The 23,712-nt window shown below is 36.5% G+C and overlaps 1 protein-coding gene across 5 annotated transcripts in view; it reads right to left on the reverse strand.

The window, feature by feature from the left end:
• NAA16 (N-alpha-acetyltransferase 16, NatA auxiliary subunit) overlaps positions 1 to 23,712 on the reverse strand; it is a 68,368-nt gene that overhangs the window by 18,587 nt on the left and 26,069 nt on the right. For all 5 annotated transcript variants that reach the window (XM_044249822.1, XM_044249818.1, XM_044249819.1 and 2 more), the window contains 4 exons: positions 20,982 to 21,088; positions 5,127 to 5,199; positions 2,346 to 2,515; positions 1,842 to 1,994 (listed from right to left, as the gene is read on the reverse strand). In XM_044249822.1, the coding sequence (XP_044105757.1) occupies positions 1,842 to 1,994; positions 2,346 to 2,515; positions 5,127 to 5,199; positions 20,982 to 21,088 (503 nt within the window). The remainder of the gene's footprint in view (positions 1 to 1,841; positions 1,995 to 2,345; positions 2,516 to 5,126; positions 5,200 to 20,981; positions 21,089 to 23,712) is intronic.

Genomic DNA, 23,712 nt, shown 5'->3' on the forward strand with positions numbered 1-23,712 from the left:
CACCCCGACACAACCAGAATCTGATTAACATTTAAGGAAGGTGGTACTCTGGGGCTGCAGTAGGAATATCCTAGTATCACAGGGCACAGAGCTAACTTACTTTCATCTAAAATCACAAACACCAGCACTAAAGCCCTCCAATGTGTATGTCATGTGCACTCGGAGGTAAAAATTTTTTATTCCCAAGTATTTTCCACAAAAGTTGGAAATTAAACTTGGGAACATGGTCTGCACATTATGCCTCAAAGTCATATTCAATGTGTGTAAGTAACTATTTCTTTGTGGAGTTCTTTATAAATTCTTATTCCATCATATGGATTGGAAATACCTTCTCTTCCCAAGTATTTTCTACAAAAGTTGGAAATTAAACTTGGGAACATGGTCTGCACATTATGCCTCAAAGTCATATTCAATGTGTGTAAGTAACTATTTCTTTGTGGAGTTCTTTATAAATTCTTATTCCATCATATGGATTGGAAATACCTTCTCCAATTCCATGGTCTACCTTCTCACTTTGATTATAGTTATTTTTGTTATAGGTAAACCTTAATTTTAATATGGTCAAATATATTCACTTCACTTTTTTTTTAAAGATTTACAAAAAAATTTTTTTTTTAATTTGACAGACAGAAATCACAAGTAGGCAGAGAGGCGGGCAGAGAAAGGGGGGGAAGCAAGCTCCCTGCTGAGCAGAGAACCCAATGCAGGGCTCGATCCCAGGACCCTGGGATCATGACCTGAGCCGAAGGCAGAGGCTTTAACTCACTGACCCACCCAGGTGCCCCAAATATATTCACTTTACTCTCATACTTAAGGTCTTCAGTGCCTTAAGAAATGCTTCCTACCTCAAAGTCTAAAGCTAGATTACAAGACTTTCTTTAATCAAGTTGCTACTGATTTCTGTACAGCAGAAGAATGTCATTTTATGTCTGTCTATACAAATAACTAATTGTGTCAGCAATGTCTTTTCATCTCTGATTCTGAAAGCACCTTGGCTATATGCCAAGTTTCCAAATATGTGTGCATCTGTTTCTGACCTTACCTGTTCCATTAGTCTACATATATTTTTAACCATAAACTTACTATTTTTATAATAAGATTGAAAGTCCACATGGTAAAATATACATAAAGAGGGTGAAGGAGGGAAAGGAAAGAATAGATGTTAAGCCCAACAATTTCGGAGAACTTAAATTCTAAAATGCCAGAGACTAGAGTCCACAAATGTTAGTCCTTTTTTCTTTTTTTTAAAAGATTTATTTCTTTGAGAGAGAGCACACGTGCAAGCACACACCTGATGGGGGGTAGGGGCAGAGAGAGAGAGAATTTCAAGCAGACTTCACACTGAGTGGAGCCTGACATGGGACTTGATCTTATGACCTGGAGATCATGATGTGAGGTAAAACCAAGAGTCAAATGCATAACCGACTGAGCCACCCAGAGCACCCCCACAAATATTAGTTCTATATAGAAAGAACTCTATGAGCAGATCCAAAACAACTGTAAAAGAGAAATTTAAAAGGAGCCACAAATTACTAATGAGACAAAAAAGTTGTAAACTGAATACTACACATAAGCACTGAAGTCTGGCGTATTGCTTATTTGTGTATAAAGGTACTGTGTTCCTATTACTGTCTTTCAACCATCTGCCACCAGAAGCACATGTGCACACACACTCCACCAAAGAAACCGTACTTAGGACACGAGTTAGACGGGACTCCTACAAATAGTAACAAAAAATGAACTCTTTTGAACTTTAGTGGCAAACTTCACAAATCATCAGAGAACTGGAGTTTCATTTTACTAATTCAGAAAAGTACATGCTCATGTATGGTATTTCCTACCCTTGTGAACTTGGAGCACATTTCCTCTGCTTCTTTAATCATATTTGCTCGAAGCATGTACTTCGCACATTTGGAGTTGATGAATCTATCGGCTGTGTCCAAAGACTGTGCTTCAGCCATCCACTTTGCAGCTTCTTTGAGATTACCCATGTGCTTTAAGAAACAAAAGTATTAAAGAAACCACAGTATTTATGATTAAAAAATTATGGGTGAATATAAATAGAAAAAGTCAATAAAAAACTAGAAATTTGGTACCATTTCTAGGAAATTTATCTAGAACTCTTTGGATAAATTACAATTCGCATTTACTAAGAGATGTATCAAGGAATTACCAAGGATTATATACTGTTTATACCACTATGTAACATAAAACGCCCTAAGATTATTAGAGTGTTAGAAACAGATTATCAGTGTACCCTAGAAGTAATTTTTATATTTTATGTAGAAAAACTCCAAGGGTTCTTAAAGTGTCAAATTCATCAAAAAACACAACTAAGATTTTACCTTGTAAATTTTTGCTTTCATATAGAATAATTCTATTAGAGTGGGAGTACTAGCAATTGCAGCATTGATATAATCCAAAGCCAAAGAATACTGCCCAAGTTTATCAAAGTGCTGTGCCAGGAAATACTGAACCCAGAGCAGTGTTGTTGGGGGTTCCTTCTCTCCATTCTCTGTAATCAAACAAATATAAAATTACTATAGAGAAGGCAAAGTAAAGCAAATCACATACTTTCTCTCTTAATGCATGATGAAATTAATAATTACTACAAAAGTAAGGGTAAAAGCACAGAAAAATAACCAATTTCAAAAGAGAAAGGTAGGACTTTATGCCATAAAGTTCAAATAGTAGCAGCCAGGAGAGAAACAAGATGCTGGTTTCATAGGCTTCTAACACCTATCTCACCCAAAAGAAACCATCCTGGGGAAAGAGGTAAATCAGTCTAACTCTATGAATTTTCTGGCTGAGAATGTAAGGCAGCAGACCAGGAAAAGTCAGGGGAAACAGCTGGGTTAAGAGAAGTCCCTAACTACTCCACACAAACAGGACCTGCTAGGGTTTTGCATTTCCCAGGTCTCAACCCTACATCAGGGGGAAGCCAAAGCTGAAGGTATGAAGAGGCCTTCCTGACAAGGTGGAATGAACCCTACAATGTGACAAAAGCAGTGACAGTCAGCTGAGTTCTATCCCCATTCTGAACCTCGAACTACAGGAGAGTTGATAAAGAAATACCAAGCTCTCCAAATGGATTTCAGCAGGGAAGTCATACAGGTCTGAAATTAGGTAGAAGGAGGAGAGAGGAGAATTCACCCACACCACAGGAAAAAAAAAAGGTTTCCTAGACTAGCTAATCAAATGAAAGAACAATGTAAACACAAAAATTAGCATAAATTAAAACAAGTAATAAATAAGGGAACGAGACAAGCATTTATCTTGTTCCTTTTATATAAACCATATTTCAGTGCTCACTTCGGCAGCACATATACTAAAATTGGAACGATATATAAACCATATTTCAGGGGAACCAGATATTTGATGAGGACAAGTTCTTTTTTTTTTTTTTTTAAGATTTTATTTATTTATTTGACTGACAGAGATCACAGTAGGCGGAGAGATAGGCAGAGATAAAGAGGAGGAAGCAGGCTCCCTGTTGAGCAGAGAGCCCGATGCATCCCATGACTCTGGGATCATGAACTGAGCCAAAGGCAGAGGCTTTAACCCACTGAGACACCCAGGTGCCCCAAGGGCAAGTTCTTTATAAGAAAAATTCTAGCTATTAAATGCAAGGAGAAAAATGATTCGAATGAAATAAGGGACTGAGGCAATGGTCCTCAGGGGCTGCCAAAATCACCAGGTAAGAGGAACTTTTTAATCAGCAGATCAGGCTGACCACGTCTAAACCCGGATCCATCATCACATCACAAAGAGAAAAGCAGAATGTCTCCTGGCTCCAGATGTGAGACAAAGCAACACATAAGTATTCACAAGAAACCTGGATTTAATCAAGCCTGTAAATCTAACTACAGGTTTACAGGAAATATGAAGAGCAAAATATATTAAATGATACCAGGAAAAAGCAATCAGCCAAATCCATAACATGAACATTCCAAAAGACAAATGACCTTTCAACAAACGGGGATTTTTTTGTTTTTGTTTTTCTGTTTTTAATGGGAGGGGAGGTTACTGTTCAAGATTAAAAGACTATCAGAGACATAACCAAATGTAGACTTTTTTCAGAGCGAAATAAGTCAATTACACAGAGACATTTTTTTGAGGTAACTGGGGAAACTTGCACGTGGACTGGGTGTTCAATATTACAATACAAGCATTAACTTGTGTGAGCTTGCACCCCGGCTGCATCTTCTGTGTAAGTGTTTTAAACCATTAGAGATGAGTGTAAGGTACTAACAGGTAAAACAGGATGTTTGCTTTAAAAATACTCCAGAAGGGGCGCCTGGATGGCTCAGTGGGTTAAAGCCTCTGCCTTCGGCTCAGGACATGATCTCAGGGTCCTGGGATCGAGCCCCGCATAGGGCTCTCTGCTCAGCGGGGAGCCTGCTTCCCTCTCTCTCTCTCTGTCTGCCTCTCTGCCTGCTTGTGATCTCTGTCAAATAAATAAAAATCTTTAAAAAAAAAAAATACCCCAGAAAAGAGACACAAGACAACATCTTGCCAGACAGGACTGGCAAGATGTTGGCCACTGAGGCTGGGTGATAGGGACATAAGGGTTCATTCTCCCATCTACTTCTGTGCTGTTATTTCATTATGAAGTTTGTTTTAAACTAACAAAAACAAAAGGGCAATAACATGTAAAAGACACAGGAATAACTCAGACTAAAGTTAGCATCTGCATGACTTGAAAGCATTCTAGAATGTTTTTTAAACTAAGATGCCTTAATTTACATATGTCCTGATAAAGAGAGAAACAAAAGACTAAATCATACAGAATTTAAAGTAAAAAAAGAGTAGAAAGAACAGAGAAGCAGGAATTTGGGAAAAATAGGTTTCAATATAAACTAACTGTATGATCTTAGCAAGCCACTCCCTCTTAAGTCTGTTTACCCCTGTTAAAACACAGTTAACTCCCATCTCACAAGATTATGGAAAATTTAAATTATGTAAGACTGAAAGTGCTCTTCTAATTTCCTTCACAAATTCAAAAACTATTTAGTAAATAGGTATCAGGTAGCACATACATAAAATACAGGCTAGTTTTACTCTAAGTTATTAAAAATGGATTGAAGTGAGTAATCAAATTCCAATTCAATCTAATTTAAACTTACCATAAGGGCTAAAAAAGTCACACGTTTTAAGAGAGGTTTCATAATCCGTAACAAGCTCCTGGATTATAGAAATCTGTTAAAGAAACATAGTTTTAAAATTTAAAAATATTTTATTAATGGTATTCATATTTACTGTGGAGTACATTAGATTTGGAAACAATGTAGTGGTTATTTCAGGACTACATATTAACTAAACTACTAGGATGTCTGTTCCCCCTGCTTCCTCACTGTGTAAGGGGAAAGCAAGAAAAACACAGAAAATATACTGTTCTCTTTATTAATAGTAAAACAGAATCTCATTAATTTGTCATCTCAATAAGTAGGTTTGAGTTTTTAAAGGACAAATTATCAATAATTACTACAAAACCTTTTTTTTGGCTAACAGTTTATCTACCTTTTGCTTCTCACTGTTAGAGTGGGTAGTTGTAAACAATTATATATTCGGATTTTCTAAAGCTACTCATAACAAAAAAGACAAATGAAATGATCCAAATGACACAGTGATTCAATGGAAAAGGTTAAGTAAACTCCAAACTAGATATTTACACTCCCTTTACTTTCAGTGATCATTCTGATAAACAGATTTACATCTCAATGTCCCCCTCAAGTAGGACTGAAATACAATAAGCCTCACTGGTAACGTGCTCTGCCCTGAAAGTGGCAAACAAAAAGTGACATGAATTAGAAGCCCAAGAGGAAAAAACAGCTTATATATATAATTGGCTTTAAATGCCTATTGATGTTAACTGTTCAGAATGAGTTGAAAAATATAACTACCTTATTTGTGATATTCAAAAGGGTAAAGGTTTAGGAATCCTGGTTAAGTGGCTGTCTTGGGCTCCGGTCCTGATATCCGAGTCCCTGGATTAAGTCCCGTGTCTAGCTCTAGCGCTGAGCAGAAGTCTGCTTCTCCCTCTGACCCTCTGCCCTCTTGAGCTCTGTCTCATTCACTCTTTCTCTCTCAAATAAATAAAATCGTTTTTTGTTAAAACAAACAAACAAAGACAGGCGCCTGGGTGGCTCAGTTCATGATCCCAGGATCCTGGGATCAAGCCCCATGTTGGGCTCCTTCTTCAGCGGGGACCCTGCTTCTCCCCTGCCTGTTGCTTCCTCTGCTTGTGTTTGCTCTCTTTCTCGCTCTCTTGCTTGCTCTGTGTCAAAAAATAAATAAAAACCTTTTAAAAGAATAAAAATTTTAAAAATTAAAAAATAAAGAGTAGGGGTGCCTGGGTGGCTCAATCGTTAAACGTCTGCCTTTTGCTCAGGTCACGATGCCAGGGTCCTGGAATCAAGCCCCACATTAGGCTCCCTGCTCAGTGGGAAGTCTGCTTCTCCCTCTCCCACTCCCCCTGCTTGTATTCCCTCTATCTCTTTTCTGTCAAATAAATAAAAATCTTTAAAAAAAAAAAAAGAGTAAAGATTTAAAAGTGAAGGAAATCCATTAAAACTTTTAATAGTATCTGACCAACATGGTATTATTTTAATAGCGATAATTTTTAAAGTTTTCTAAAGTTTTAAAACATGGGATGCCACTAATACTACCAGACAAAAAGAACATAGCAGACAGGAACAACAAGAAGTCAGTAACTATTACAAGTGCTTTACATGTATTAAAATAATAATTATACTGATAGTCAACCCCCTACATAGCACTGTTTTAGATACTTTACTTGTATTAACTCACTTATCCTCAAAAGAACCCTATGAGGTGTGCACTATTACTAACTTGATCTTATAGGTAAAAGGAAAATAAAAATAAGCTGAAAGTGTACCATGGTGAACCATGGAGTTGTTTAACCCAAGCAACAAGGCTCCAGAAAGTATTTTCTAACTACTTGGTGTATCAATGAGTGGATGGGACACGGCACATTTAGTACTGATGGACAATTCTTCTGGATTCACAGGGATACATTAAGACTAGAGACTAAGAGCAGGACAGGAAACTTTCCCTGATCAGGTTTAGTGCACAAAACACCAAGTGGTTCCCATTAAAACAGCCAGAGCATGGAAAATGGAAAATGATCTCTGTTCTGCAAATAATATGACCTTACTTATAAAACCCCTAATAATCTCTGGGGTACCTGGGTGGCTCAGTCAGTTAAGTGTCCAACTTTTGGTCTCTGCTCAGGTCAAAACCTCAGGGTCCTGGATCAAGGCACAGAGTTCTGAGTGTAGAGCCTGCTTAAGAGTCTCTCTCTCTCTGCCCCTCCCCTACCTCAAAAAAACCCAACCAAACAAAAAGCCCCTAAGAATCCAATAACAACAAAACTATTAAAACCAAAAAAATGAATTCAGCAAAGTAAAAGGATACAAAGTCAACACACAAAAACTAGTTGTATTTCTATATGGAATAATGAACAACCTAAAAAAAAAAAAACCTACAAAAATGATTCAATTCACAATAGCATCAAAAAGAATAAAATACTTAGGAATTCAACCAAGGAAGTGAAAGACTTGTATAATGAAAACTACAAACTATGACTGAAAGAAGTCACAAATAAATGGAAATGCATTACATGTCCATGGACTGGAACATTTAATATTATTAAAATGTCAATTCTTCTCAACTATACTTCAGTAAAAACATTTTCTAATGTTGGGGCTGCCTGGGTGGCTCAGTGAATTAATTAAGCCTCTGCCTTCAGCTCAGGTCATGATCTCAGGGTCCTGGGATCGAGTCCCGCATCGGGCTCTCTGCTAGGCAGGGAGCCTGCTTCCTCCTCTCTCTCTCTACTCGTGATCTCTTTCTGTCAAATGAATAAAATCTTCAAAAAAAAATTTTTTTTCTAATGTTAATACTACCCAAAGAGATGTACAGATTCAATGTGATCACTATCAAAATTCCAGTAAGGCTTCTTGTGTGTGTGTTTTTTGTTTTGTTTTGTTTTGTTTTGGGAGGTTTTGTTTTGTTTTTTTTCAGAAATAGAAAAGCACATCCTTAAATTCACATGGACCCTCAAGGGTCCAAAACAGCCAGAATAATTTGTAAAAGAACAAAACTAGAGGACTCACACCACAGATCTCAAAACCTCCTACAGTAAGTTAAAGTACAATAATCAAAACAGTGTGATAATGGCATAAAGACTGACATAGGGATTACTGGGGTATAACAAAGAGCCCAGAAATAAACTTTCACATATATGGTCAGATGATTTTTGACATAGGTGCCACTCAATGGGGAATGGACAGTTTTTTCCCAGATGGTGCTAGAAAAACTGGATATCCATATGCAACAGAAGGCAGCTGGACTCTCAAATAATACCACATATAAAAATTAACTCAAAATGGATCAAGAACCTAAAGGAAGGACCTAAAACAATAACACTTAGAGAAAACATAGGACAGAAGCTTGATGACATTGGATACAATGATTTCTTAAGAGACATTACCAAAGTCATGTTACAAAAGAAATAAAAGACAAATTGGACTTAATGAAAATTTAAAATTTTGTGCATCAAAAGGCATTATACAGAGTAAAAAAGAAAAGAAACCCACAGAATGGGAGAAAATATGTGCAAATTAGATAAGGGACTAATATCCAGAATACACAGAGAAATCCTAAAAGCCAGGAACAAAGAAAGACACAGCAGACTTCAAAAATGAGCAACTGTACTTGAATAGAATTTCTCAAAAGAAGAGGTAAGAATGTCCAATCAGCATGTGAAAAGATGCCCTCCACCACTAATCATCATGAAATGCAAACCAAAACTAAAAGGAGATACCACTTCACACAGAGGAAAATGGCTACTATCAAAAATCAGAAAACTATTTTGATGGGAACACAAAATGGTACAGCCACTCTGGAAAACAGTATGGTTAGTTCCTCAAAAAACTATAAACAGAATCACCAAATGATCCAGCAATTCCACTTCTGGGTGTATACCCAAAAGAAGTCAAAGCAGGGTCTTGAAGAGATATTTGTACACTTGCATTCACAGCAACACCAGTCACAACAGCCAGAATGTGAAAGCAACCTAAATGTCCGCCGATGGATGAAGGGATCAACAGTACGTGGTCTATACACACAATGCAGTATTATTCAGCCTTAGAGGGAAGGCAATTCTGTAATATGCCGCAACACGGAAGAGCCTGGAGCACATTGTGCCACATGAAATAAGCCAGTGACAAAAAGACAAATGCCAGGATTCCACCTGTATGAGGTATTCAGAGTACTCAAAATCATAGCAACAGAAGTATAATGATGGTTTCCAGGGGCTGAGAGAAGGGGAAAATGGAAAGTTATTGTTTAGTGAGTATACAGTTTTAGTTCTAGAAGATGAAGAAAGTTCTGGGGATGGATGTTGGGGATGGATGGCTGCATAATAATGTGAATGTATTCAATATCGATGAACTGTGCACTTGAAATAATAAGGTAGTTAGCTTTATGGTACCTGTACTTTACCACAATAAAAAAACAAACCAAACCTGGGGTTCTTAGAGTGTGCTCCGCAGACTATCAACATCACTCATGTGAGCATTAGCATCACCTGGTAATTTGTTAGAGATACAAATTTTGGCACCAGACCCCAGATTCACAGGAACCACATTCTGGGCCCAGCAATCTCTTTTTAGGAAGGCTTCCTGTTAATTCTGATACACACTAAAGATTGCAAACTGATATAAATGTTACCCGCAAATCCCTACCAACTATTGTTGTAAGACAAAATTAAAAGTAACAGACATTTTTAACCCACCATAACCAATCGCACCCCATCAATGTCACTTAGAATATCTGTAACTTTGAAAGTTTCCAGGCTGAGAATTCAGTATTCAAGTTGTTTAATTTACGGAGGCAAATTTTTTTTTTTTTTCATGAACTTACAATGCCATCTACTGGTAGTCACAAAAACTACAGCAAGAGCAGATTTTATGTAAAGGTGTATCTGAATTTCTAGGGTAAAAATTACTTGTTTCAATAATTTAAAATATAAAATACAATATATACTGATGCTACACATAATTCTTCATAAAGTAATCTAAAAACTGCTGAATGAAACAGATTTCCAGCTTCAGGACTCACAATAAAATCTGAGTAAAGAAAAAGAATCAAGATAATGGAAAGTCCACATGAAATCTAAGTAAAAAGTATGAAGAACACCAGCAATCCTACTTCATTAGGCATACTTCTTTAATCTAAAAAATTTGTATTTTAATCACTAACTTAGTAATTAAGTAGACAATTATTTTTCCAAATTTATCTTTAGACTAAGAATTTTATTCAGATATAAGGACCCATTTCATTTTGTTTACTTATCCTTTATATCTCAATGACAAAGTAAACTAAACTCCTTTTTTATAAAACTTAATATGTAACAGATATTTTTCTTGAAAATGTTTTGTCACTGCCATTTAAAATCAAGAAATCCAATCCACTTGAGTTTGTTATGTAAGATCACAATTAAAACTTAAAGCCTCAAAACAGACATCTTAAATTACAAGGCCAAAATTTTTTATGAGCGGAAAAATTTCAAAGTTCAATCACCTTCTCTTGATTTAAATATCTGATCAGGATTGAAGCAGCTTTATTTTTGCTAGCAAATACTGTGACTACTGTAATTTCCTAAAATATGGCCCTTGACCTGCCTTTTTTATGTGTGTGTTAAAAGAATTACTAACCCTTAAAAAAAAAAAATTACTAACCTTAAAGACAAAGTTCTGTAATGCCATATCCGATACACAGTTTTGCACAATACAGTTTTTTTATATACACATACAAACCATGTGTCTAAAATAGTTACTGCAACACAAAAGCTACAGAAGTTTTTTGGATTTTACCCAAATTAAAAAACTAAGCACAACAGCTTATCAACAAAGACCAAAACTGCTAGATTAATGTCCAATAAATATGTGATTGGTAGTAACAATTTTGGTTTCTCTAGCCCCAGAGATAAGTTGTCAAAGAACCACAACATTAAAATTAAGTAATTTCCCACAGAGATGAGGTGTGAGGATGGAGTGGTAGAAGAAAGACCAGCTCATCAATAAGCACTTTACAAATTTTATCATTTAATTAAAACGCATATCAATCTTCAAGTATTGTCTTTTCTCAACTTTAAGATCAGAAACAGATTCAGATAAGTGCTTGAGCCAAGAGTGATGGAATCAGCATTCCAAACCAGGCCTGAGTCCAAAACAATGCTCTCTTCCCTAAACCAGTATTTCCCAAAGTGTGGTGCACATGGTAGAATACAAGATGATTACAATTAATTCAACAACTGTAATTTAAGTTTTATTTTTACTTTCTGTGTGTTATAAAAATATATTAGCACAAACCCATGGTTTTATGAAAAACAAAAAAGCAATCAAATTTAACGAAAAATATGAAGTAAATAAATAACACTATCAGTGTTACCTTGATTTGGCAAAAATCATGAGGGACTTTAATTGCATGTCAGCAGACATTATACTAAACTGTGATGTCTTCCTAGGTAGGAAAAGCACTTGCTTTTATTTTCCTCTCGCCAGATTTAAAACTCTTTTTAAACAAACAAAAAACTCATTCGTGCACATAATTGTAATTATCATTAACTGCTGATCGGAATGTCTCAAAAATATTAGCTGGGGAGTTCTCGGATACTGTTACCACTGCAAATAATGCCTTTTGGAATTTTTGAAGATAGGGATTGCTGGGATGCCTGGGGGCTCAGTCAGTTAAGGGTCTTCCTTCAGCTCAGGTCATGATCCTAGGGTCTTGGGACCAAGTCCTGCATCTGGCTCGCTGCTCAGCACGGAGTCTCTTTCTCCCTCTCCCTCTGCCCCTCCCCACTGCTTGTGCTCTCTCTCTCTCTCTGACAAATAAGTAAATAAAATCTTAAGTTAAAAAAAAAAAAGATAGGGATTGTTGACTCCCTTTTTTTCCTTTTAGTGAGAAATCTGTCATTCTCACAAAGACACATATATTCTTTTTTTTTTTTTTAAGATTTTATTTATTTATTTGACAGAGAGAGCTCACAAGTAGGCAGAGAGGCAGGCAGAGAGAGAGAGAGAGGGAAGCAGGCTCCCCGCTGAGCAGAGAGCCCGATGCGGGACTTGATTCCAGGCCCCTGAGATCATGACCTGACCCGAAGGCAGTGGCTTAACCCACTGTGCCCAAAGACACATATATTCTTTTTTTTTTTTTTTTAAGATTTTATTTATTTATTTGTCAGAGAGAGAGCGAGCACAGGCAGACAGAGAGGCAGGCAGAGGCAGAGGGAGAAGCAGGCTCCCCACCGAGCAAGGAGCCCGATGTGGGACTCGAGCCCAGGACGCCGGGACCATGACCTGAGCCGAAGGCAGCTGCTCAACCAACTGAGCCACCCAGGCATCCCAGATGCATATATTCTTAATGTAGCTCTTCTAATACTTAGAGCATCTAAGGAAAAAATTCCTTCATATTGCCCTGATACAAATCAAACTTGCTTTCCTTGGTAATTATGCCCCAAATCACCTTCTAAAAATCTTCCACTTTTCCAAAAGTAAATATGAAATAAAGTGTTTTAATTTAGAATTTTAGAATTTTTTTTTTTAAGATTTTATGTATTTATTTGACAGAGAGAGATTACAAGTAGGCAGAGAGGCAGGCAGAGAGAGAAGAGGAAGCAGGCTCCCTGCTGAGCAGAGAGCCCGATGCGGGACTCGATCCCAGGACCCTGAGATCATGACCTGAGCCGAAGGCAGCGGCTCAACCCACTACTGAACTGTAACTGTAAAAGCCATTATTATACTGATGACAGAATTCAATTATTTTTATAATGCTATCCAGCTTCATTTTTTTCTAATTTCTCTTCCCAGCTGAAGTTAGATAGACAATAGATGTTAACTCAATTTTACACCTGCCTGAGTTACTTAAGAATAAAGAAAGAACCACAGATACCTTACAGATAATGCATACCAGGATTAAAATCCAGTATACCCACTGGTATACCCAGTATACCAACCAATTACAGATATTTCCCAGCCAATTCACTACTTCTCATAAAAATCTTCCAGTGAAGTTCATGAGGATTCTCTTTTTTCACTGAACAAGAGGCCCAGTTTTCTCTTTGTGCCACTGTCTCCAGTTTCCTTACTAAATGAGTAAGGATCTTGGGATATTTTCATAGTATGGGCGGATTTAAGATGAAAGATGGGTCTTCTGGGAAAGAGCCTACCTTCCCTTCCTGTGTATGGATATGCCTATAGCTTTGGTTGAGAGCTCTGATGCCTCATCCTGGCAGAATCTCATCAAGTCCTCACTTTCCATGCTGTTTGAAGTGACTCAGATTCAGTGCTTCTAGGCACTGATGTCCAGCTTCAGTGGAATCAAACAGACTTATCATAACCTATACAAACCTTAATGATGGTTCACTATCTTCTCTCAAGAGTCTGACATAGTGAATGGCTAGATAAGAAAACGAGAAAAAACTTTCCATTATAGGTAAAAAGGAAGTCCAAAATTAATTTGAACTTCGTCGTTGTTTTGGTTCCTTTAGGACACTAAAAACACACAGAATCAGCCAGACTATTTAGCCTTGACAGTTGAACTAAAATTAAATAATAACTGATTGCATTAATTAATTTTTTTCTAAAAATACAGATTTTTACTGTTAGAGAAAATCCATTTTTTTTTCAGTCATTAAATCAGCTAGGTAAAAGACAAACGTATAGAACACTAAGACATGTTAGGAAAAAGACACTGGAAAAAGGCAAGCAAAATAAACTTAAAACAAGCAGAAGTAAGGACATAAAAAAGATGAGAGTGAAAATTAACAAAGTAGAAAAGGGTCAACAAACCCAACTTGGCCCTCTGAAAAGATCAACAAAATTGGCAAATCTTTAGCAGACTGACCAAAAAAAAACCTCAAGTTATTAAAACTGAAAACGAAAGAGGGGACATTACTACCGACATAATAGATATAAAATGATGATAAAAGAATAGGAGGAACAACTAACTGTATGCCAATACTGGATAACTGAGAGGAAAATGACAAATTTCTAGAAACACAAATTTCAGAAACCAAGTCAGGAAGAAGTAGAAAATATGACTAAACCAATAACAAGTAAAGAATTCTAATAAGTAATCAGAAACTACCCAAAAAGGAGAGTCCAGGCCCAGATAACTTCACTGGTAAATTCTGCCAAATATTTAATAGTATCACCAATTTTTCACAGACTTTTCAAAAAGAAGAAAAGAGAACACTTTCCAACTCATCATAAGGCCTTTATTTCCCTGATATCAAAAATAGACAAAAACCTCACAAGAAAACTACAGGTCAGCACCTCTGTGGAATAGGTTAAAAAAAAAAAAAAATCCTCAACAAAATACTAGCCAATTGAACCCAGCAATATATATAAAAAGAATTACAGACCAAGAGCAAGTGGGTTTTATCCCAGCAATGCAAGATTGCTTTAACATCTGAAAATCAATTCATGTAATACAACATAGCAAGAGAATAACACAAAATCACCTCAATAGACAAAGAAAAAACATTTGACAAAATCCAACACCCTTTCCTGATAAAAATGCTTCATGAACTAGGAAGAGAAGGGAATTTCTTCAACATTATAAAGGGCATCTGTAAAAAATCTACGGTTGGGGTGCCTGGGTGGCTCAGTGGGTTAAAGCCTCTGCCTTTGGCTCAGGTCATGATCCCAGGGTCCTGAGATCGAGCCCCCATCGGGCTCTCTGCTCAGCGGGGAGCCTGCTTCCTCCTCTCTCTCTGCCTGCCTCTCTGCCTGCTTTGATCTCTGTCAAATAAAAAAAAATTAAAATTAAAAAAAAAAAAAAACCAACCCATGGTTAACATAATATTTTATGGCGAAAGACTACATTTTTTTCTCCTAAGATCAGGGACAAGACATAGATTCCACTCTAATCACTTCTATTCAATGGTGTACTGGAGGCTCCAGTCAGGGCAATTAGTCAAGAAAATGAAACTAAAAGAATACAAAATGGAAAGGAAGAATACAACTTCCTATTTGTAGATGACATGATCTTGCACATAAAATCCTAAGGAAAAGTAAGGGCAGAGGTGACGGGGTGGCTCAGTCAGCTGAGCATCTGACTCTTGGTTTCGGCTCAGATCTCATTAGTTGTGAGATCGTGCTCCATGCTCAGCATGGAATCTGCTTGAAGACTCTGTCCCTCTGCCCCTTCCCCATTTGTGTGCATTCACGCTCTCTCTCTAAAATAAATACATAAATCTTAAAAAAAAAAATCCATTACACCAACTATAAGCAATAAATAAGCAAGTTCAGCATGTCTGCAGAATACTAGATCAATATATAAAAATCAGCTGTATTTTATATACTAGCAATTATAGTCTGAAAATAAAATGAAGAAAATAATTCCACTAGAATAGCATTAAAAAGAATGCTATATACAAGACTTGTATATTGAAATCTATAAAATATTGTTGAAAGAATTAAAGAAGATAATGAATAAATGAAAAGACATCCAAAGTTCATAGACTGAAAAACTTAATATAGTTAAAGTGATCTACAGATTCAAAGCAATTCCTATAAAATTCCAGCCGGTTTCCTTATAGAAACTGAAAACCTGATTCTAAAATTCAAATTAAAAGGAATCCGGAAGCATCAAAAGAATCTTGAGAAAGAGCAAACTAGAAAGGTTCATACTTCAGTTCCTAATTTCAACTTATCCCAAAGCTATTGCAATCAAGATAGTGTGGTACTAACACAAGGACACACAAATAGATTAGTGGAATAAAATTGAGAGTCCAGGGATGAACACTCATTATAGTCCATTTATTTTCAACAAAACCACCAAGACCTTTCAATGGAGAAAGAAGAATCTTTGCAACAAATGGTGCTGGGAAACTAAACAGTAATCTGCAAAAGTAGAACCCCCTCACACGATAAATAAAAATGAACTCAATGGACCAAAGATCTCAATGAATGAACAAAAAATGTAAAACTCCCAGTAAATATGTTTAAATCCTCATGACCCTAGATTTGAAATGCTTTCTTAGTTATGACACAAAAACACAAGCAACAAAAGGGAAAAAAGATAAACTGGACTTCATAAAAATTAAAAGTTTTATCATCAAAGGATATTTTCAAGAAAGTGAAAAGACAACCCACAGAATGATAGAAGATATTTCCAAATCATTTATCTGATAAGGGACAACTTAATAAAAAGACAACTAACCCAAAGGATCTGAATGGACATGTCTCCAAAGATGATTTACCAATGGCCCACAAGCACACGAAAAGCTATTCAATATCATTGGTCATCAGGAAAATGCTAACCAAACCATGAGAGCAACTTTACACTCACTAGGATGGCTATAATCAAATGCCAAGTAATAACAAGTGGATTATTGGTAAGGATATGTGGAAATCAGAATCCTCATATATTCGGATTGTGGGAATGTAAAATGGCGCAGTTACTTTGGAAAATAATCTGGCAGTCTTTTTAAAGTGTAAACACAGAGTTACCATTTGAACTAGCAATTCCATTCCTGGGTTTATATACCCAAGAGAAAAATGAGAATGTACACATAGGGGAACCTGGGTGGCTCAGTCAGCTAAGCACCTGACTTCAGCTGAGATCATGATCTCAGGGTTCTGGGATGAGTCCCGTATTGGGCTCTGCTTAGCAGCGAGTCTCCTTGTCCCTCTCCCTCTGCCCGCCGCAACCCCCTGCTCATGTGTGCTCTCTCTCTCTCTCTAATAAATAAAATCTTTAAAAAAAGTACACATAAAAATTAGCACATAAATATGCACAGCAGCATTAGTCATAATAACTAAAAGGGAGAAACAACCAAAGTGTCCATCAACTGCTACAGTGTGGTATAACCATACAATGGGATAGTGCTTGGTGACAAAAGAGAATGAAGTAATCATTCACACTACCACATGGATGAAAATATCATGCTAAGTAAAAAAAAAACTAGAGAATGAAATGTCACATATTTTATTATTTCATTACAACAACAAAAATATTGGGGAAGGGAAACTACTGGTATCTAGTTGGTAGAGGCCAAGGACACTGTCTATTGTGCTATAATGCCAGGGACAGTCCCTATAACAAATTATCTAACCCAACAGGTCAATATGGAATTCTTTGCTGTGGGGAGCTGTCCTGAGTATGTAGAATGTTTAGCAGCATCCCTGGCCTCTACCGTTTGGTATCAGTAGCATGCTCCCACAGTGGTGATAATCAAAAATGTCTCAAGATGTTGCAAAATGTCAAAATCCCCTCCCTTACTGCAACTTGAGAAATAGTGTCCTAGAGGAAGAGGACCTTCCAAACTGTTTCTAAAACAACAGATGAACTTCCATAATACAAAGATCAACAAACCTAGTTATATTACATTTTTAACCATTTTATGTTAAAAAACAAACAAACTGTATCCATGGAAAAGCAAACACAAGGGAATACATTCAGGAGTATCTAATGCTGGTGAGGGAACAGTGAACCTTTCACATACATACACTGCTAGTATTGATACAAACTGGTGTCTACAGCCTCATAGAAACCAAAGTACCTGTGTTTACTGAGAATCACAAAATGTACATACCTTTTACCCGTTAATTTATCCTAAGAATTTGTAAGACGTGAATAATCCCGAGTAAAGGTACGTGATCAAAAATATTTATAATGTTTTTTTAAACAGTGACAGTTTGGAAAACCAAAGTTCAACAATGGAGGTATGACCGATAAAAGAGCAGGCAGTCATCAAAAAGGAAGGTAAGGAAGACTATAAAATAACACATAAAATACTTACAAACTTGCAAGGAGAGAAAGGGAAAAACAAAACTTTATGGCCAAAATTATTACAGTTACATACAGACACCACAAATAAATTCACAGGGGGAAAAAACCTTGACAGGAATTATCCAAAAAATGCTCTCCATGCTTCTAAATTGCATATTCACAATTTAAAATGCTGCAGACATTTTTAAAATACTTTTTTACAGTTGTACTATATCCTGGTCTAACTTCAAAATATTATTTTATTTTCATAAAATGATCCCTAACATGGATCATTCTTTAAGACTCAGAAGTTTATTAAACTATAACTGTTTATCAGCCTTTACCTCTTCTAAATACTTCCTCCAGAGTTAAAATGCAGTGTTTAGGGACGCCTGGGTGGCTCAGTGGGTTAAAGCCTCTGCCTTCGGCTCAGGTCATGATCCTAGAGTCCTGGGATAGAGCTCCACATAGGGCTCTCTGCTCAGCGGGGAGCCTGCTTCTCCCTCTCTCTCTCTCTCTGCCTGCCTCTCTGTCTACTTGTGATCTCTATCAAATAAAATAAAATCTTTTAAAAAATGCAGTGTTTAGCTACAAGATTTATTACTGGTTAGAAGTCAATTTTAAAACAGCCTTATTAGGAGAAGTCACAAATATACATGGCCGTAATTATTTGAAAAGTACTCCCCATGCTTGTATTTTTTTTTCTTACAATACTAAGTTCTGATAACCTGAACTCAATTTTCTGTGGTTTAATTCAGTTCTCAAAAGCACTTGATAAACATTCCTATTCCATGCTTAAAGATAACACTAAAGAGATGTCAAAGGTTCCTATATAAATTAATATATTCTCAGTTCCTTCTTTAAAAATGTAATTTGCGGGGCGCTTGGGTGGCTCAGTGGGTTAAGCCACTGCCTTCAGCTCAGGTCATGATCTCAGGGTCCTGGGATCGAGTCCCGCATCGGGCTCTCTGCTCAGCAGGGAGCCTGCTTCCCTCTCTCTTTCTCTGACTGCCTCTCCGACTACTTGTGATTTCTCTCTGTCAAATAAATAAATAAAATCTTTTAAAAAAAATGTAATTTGCATGCTGTATTAAATACCAACAAATGTTTTACATCTTTAGGATGGTCATTTGGGGTCACCACCGTATGGTGGTGGGGGGGGGATTTAGAAAAAAGAAAAGTCTGGGGCACCTGGGTGGTTCAGTCATTAAAGCATCTGCCTTGGGGTCGTGATCCTGGGGTCCTGGGATTGAGCCCCACATCTGGCTCCCTGCTCAGCGAGGAGTTTGCTCCTCCCTCTCCCGCTCCCCCTGCTTCTGTGCTCTCTGTCAAACAGATAAACAAAATCTTTCAAAAAAAAAAAAAAAAAAAAGAAGAGGAAGAAGAAAAGCCTGTGCCCCTTGTGACAACTGAGAGAGCCCGTGAACGCTCACTGGCTTACAAGGAACAAATCCTTTAAAGACCACTGTATTCAGCAGCTGCCACAAGATACTATTACAAAAGCAGTACCAGTGTCTCAGGCTTGTCGAAAGTTTGCTCCTCACATGACACCACTTCATTTTTACCAAAGACAAACACTGGTACCTTCAGTTCCCCAGAAAAAGGCAGAAAGTGAAAGCAGTGCTCAGCATTTGTTTTGCAGTAAGCCCTTACTGAGGCATCGCGCACTCTGAGCATTGAGGGACACCACCAAGCTCAGTCCCCCAGGAAGGACATTCAGCATCAAGTCACGCTAGATGTGAACTTTGTCCGTGAGCATCTGTGCTTTGTCTCAATTTGGTTTGTGTATCTGTCAGTAAGATGTGTCCTAAGACATCAAAAATGCCAAGAGAGGTACTTTTGGGGCCTGGGGATTTCAAAAAATTTTCAAATATAAATTAGTGTTCAAGAGATTTTCCATAGAAATTAATGCTAAATGCTCTTCAAACTTTATACCACTTCAGCAAAAGAAATTTCACAGGAAGGCTCTACTTTCAGGTTGCAGGAACCTGTATTTGAACTCACACATATAAGTTCTTTATTATTTCTGACGTCTCGTCTCACCTTTTTTCTCTTACCACTGCCCAAAAGAGTAACGGAGAAATTTTGGCAAACATTATTTTAAATAACCTACAGAAATTATTGGTAGGCACTGTTCCATGTTTTCCCATGAATCAAACACTATTTATCAAAAAGTGACAGTAGCACCACTAAAATCAAATAAAGGATAGTACAGACATTAAGGAACCATTAACTTTTTAAAAAATGTAAATGACACCTTTTACTTATGGAGCACTAGATATTACCAGTTGTTCCATTTTATTTATGAAAACTGCTTCCCCAGAAAAGAAAGTATCTTCAGTTATACTACCTATCATTGACCTTGTTTTCCATATATTATATTCACAACTACTGCTAGTTTACAAATTATGGGTCAAACCTAAACTCATAGGTGATAGATTTCACTATAAATACTTTACCACGTCTAATAAAATCTTTCCTTTATCCTCTAGTAACTTTCAGGAATTCTGACTATAGAAAAGAACACAAGACTTTACACCTTAAGAAAGAAAAAGCAATGCCCGGAAACAGAAATATAACTTGTTTTCTATTCATTTTTAATTTTCCAAATACCTAATTTAAGACCAAGTGCCTGTTTTCTAATTTTAAAGGTAGACAAATACTATTCTTTCAATTCAAGAAAGAGCCAAAACTATTCTTACTTATTAAAATGTTGCCTACTAGTTAAAAGTAATAATACTCTGTAGACCAAATGGCATTTTACTGCTGCACTAACTTGACTGTTCATGCTCTAATGTTAAAAGCATGCATAATGCATAACAAACTTTAAAAAAATCTATAAACTATGAAATAATAATCATAAAATACTTATATACAGACTTCTGGTGTCAATATCAAATTAAAAATTCTACAAGAAAAGTACACCCATTCAAAACAACCTTTATAATCTTAGTGCTTTTATAAAGCCTTTATTCTGTAAATTTCACAGGCTGACGATACCTTTGATAGTATCTATCCTACATACATATAATTTCAGTTCATCTGTTATTAAACTAAGGTGAATACTAGAATAGAGAAAATTATTAAATCATAGCACATTATTTACATGGAAATCTTTCTATAATAAGTTAGTAAAAAGATTATAGCAAAACTGAATAAAGACCAAATTTTACCTTTTCTGTATTGTAATATAAAGATTTCAAAGTAGTAAACAAGGGTGGACAGCCTTTACTGAAGTTAACCCTCAGGAACTTATCCATTAGTTCTCTAAATTTCTCACCTAGAAACAAAAGTGTACTTTGTTATACTTCAATTGAGGCAAACAGTTCTCAAAATGATTTTACAAATTAAAATATAGCTCCCTCAAAAACAATGACCCCCATCCTATTTTTAAACCTCAAAGTCTGTCAGCATTGTTGCTTGACTCTTAACCACCAAAAAAGGATAACACTAAGTTATCTTAGTTGGCAACTATACTTTTCCCTAGATCCTGTTTGAAATATCTTCAAAGAACACTTCAAAAGGTAAGTAAAGAAAATCATTGTGCAGCTTTAAGTAGAGTGAAAAAAGTTACTAACCATCCTGAATACAGTTCCTATAGCAAGTCTCTTTCCTAATGTGACTAACCAGCAGACTCGGTCCTCATCTGCAGAAACCTCAGAAAGTACTCTGCAGACTATAAAAAGATCCTACTGTAACCAGCCCTATATTCAATTAGCAGCCAAAATACCTTTTTAAACACTAAAGCAGAATTTGAATATGTTTTCCAAATGGACAAGTGCTTTACTTCAACATTCATTCCACAATCATCTTTCAAGTACCCACCATGTGCCAGGCACTGTTCTAGGTATTAGGGATATAGCTGAGATTAAAACAATTTAAAAAAAAAATTCTGCTCTCATGGAACTTAACATTCGAGTGGGCAAGATGGATAATAAGCAAAATAAACTTTTGTTAGACATTAGACTGAGCCCCAGAGCATTTTAACATTAGAATTAAATACCCTATTTGCAACATCAAGTAAATAATTCTATTATGGTTAAACCCTAACAAAAAAACCTCATCATCACTTTCTGGAAGCAGAAAAAATTAGAAAAATTTTCATTTTAAATACAACATGAGGCGTGCCTGGGTGGCTCAATGGGTTAAGTCTCTGCCTTCAGCTCAGGTGAAGATCTCATGGTCCTGGGATCAATCCCCACACTGGGCTCTCTGCTCAGCAGGGAGCCTGCTTCCCCCTCTCTCTCTGCCTGCCTCTCTGCCCATCTGTGATCTCTGTCTGTCAAATAAATAAATAAAATCTTAAAAAAAAAAATACAACACAAAGCCTTTAACTCACTTAAAGCTTTAACTTTTTTGACTGGAAGAGTTAATATACAGGGACATGGATTTGCTCACTCATTTAAAATTTTAAAAAAAATAAGATATACATGTCATAAATGGCTTAATCTAAAGTAAAACTACTGAAACTACCTCTATGGTTTCATTATGAATCAACACTTGACAAAAAAAAACCAACCACCCAAAGTGTTTATTTTTATTTGTTATGACTGACTATATTGAACAAAACATCCGTACTCAATATAATTATATGTCACAAAAATTTGAAAGAGATATTTAAATTTTATTGAGGAAAAGGAACATTTATCAAATATAAAAACATGTTTGACATTTGTTAACTCAAGTCACTATACAGACTGTTTTCATTTTCAGATAATCTCTAATCTTTTTTATTAGATCATATACAAAGTGTAAGTGTTTTCAAAATCAGATTACCAAAACAACACAAAATTTCACTCTGGGTTAAAGACACATCATTACTTCTTTAAAACTCAAAAGTAGTTTCAGAGATCATGTCTTTCCATGATATAACGCAAAAGTTAACAATATTGTGGTGGACAGTAAGATGCAGGTACTTAGAGAAATGTGCATTCTTCCACCTCCTCTGTGTGTGACCTTGAGCAAATAACCTGTCCACTGAAGTCCTCACTTTCCCCCCTGCAGGTGAAGGCAACAATGCTAGCAGTCTCAAGATGCTCCCGGATGGCTCCAACAGGTAAATATATAGCAGTAAACAGAGTATCCGGCATACAGCAACCACTCAGTAAATGTTGTCTACCATTATAGGCCTTGATATCCCAACAGCTACTATATTTCTGTAGTTAATAATCTTTTCCAGGGGAGCCTGGGTGACTCAGGTGGTTTAGTATCTGCCTTCAGCTCAGGTCATGATCTCGGGATTGAGCTCTCTGCTCAGTGGGGAGTCTGCTTCTCCCTCTGCTCCTCCCCTCTGCTCGTGCTTGCTCTCTCACTCTCTCTCAAATAAATAAAATTAAATTAAATCTTAAAAAAAACCAAAAGAGTCTTTTCCAAAATTTGCTGATATCCACTGAGAAAAAAAAGCATTTTATCTTCATGTCAGAGGCTATTCTCAACTCCTCTTCTTGGTTAACTTTCTCAATCAATTCAGACCACCCTGGCAGATTGGAGTTAAAAGACAATATACTCAACTCTTGATTATCCATAATATTGAAAGCCTCATCTCCCATTAAACTGTTATTTAGACTGAGCAGCTATGAGAAAGAAGGAGGGAGCTCTTTCTGTGTGAATTTAAGCACAGATATAGAAGACAAAACCAAGTGCACAGCAATCTATGCTATTACCACTTTTGTACAGAAGAGCGAGAAAAAAGGAAAGCTATACACGAACCCCTACCTCGTACATTTTTGCTTCTATATGCACAGTATATTTACGCAAGAATACACTACCTATTGGTAACAATGGGAGCCTCTAGAGAAGTAAACTTAGTAGGTAGGGGATAAACAGGAAAAAAACTTTGCACTTAAAAACCTTTATATAGGGGCATGTGTGTGGTTCAGTGGGTTAAGCCTCTGCCTTTGGCTC

This window comes from Neovison vison, chromosome 5 (genome assembly GCF_020171115.1).
Source record: "Neovison vison isolate M4711 chromosome 5, ASM_NN_V1, whole genome shotgun sequence".
Taxonomy (NCBI): Eukaryota; Metazoa; Chordata; class Mammalia; order Carnivora; family Mustelidae; genus Neogale; species Neogale vison.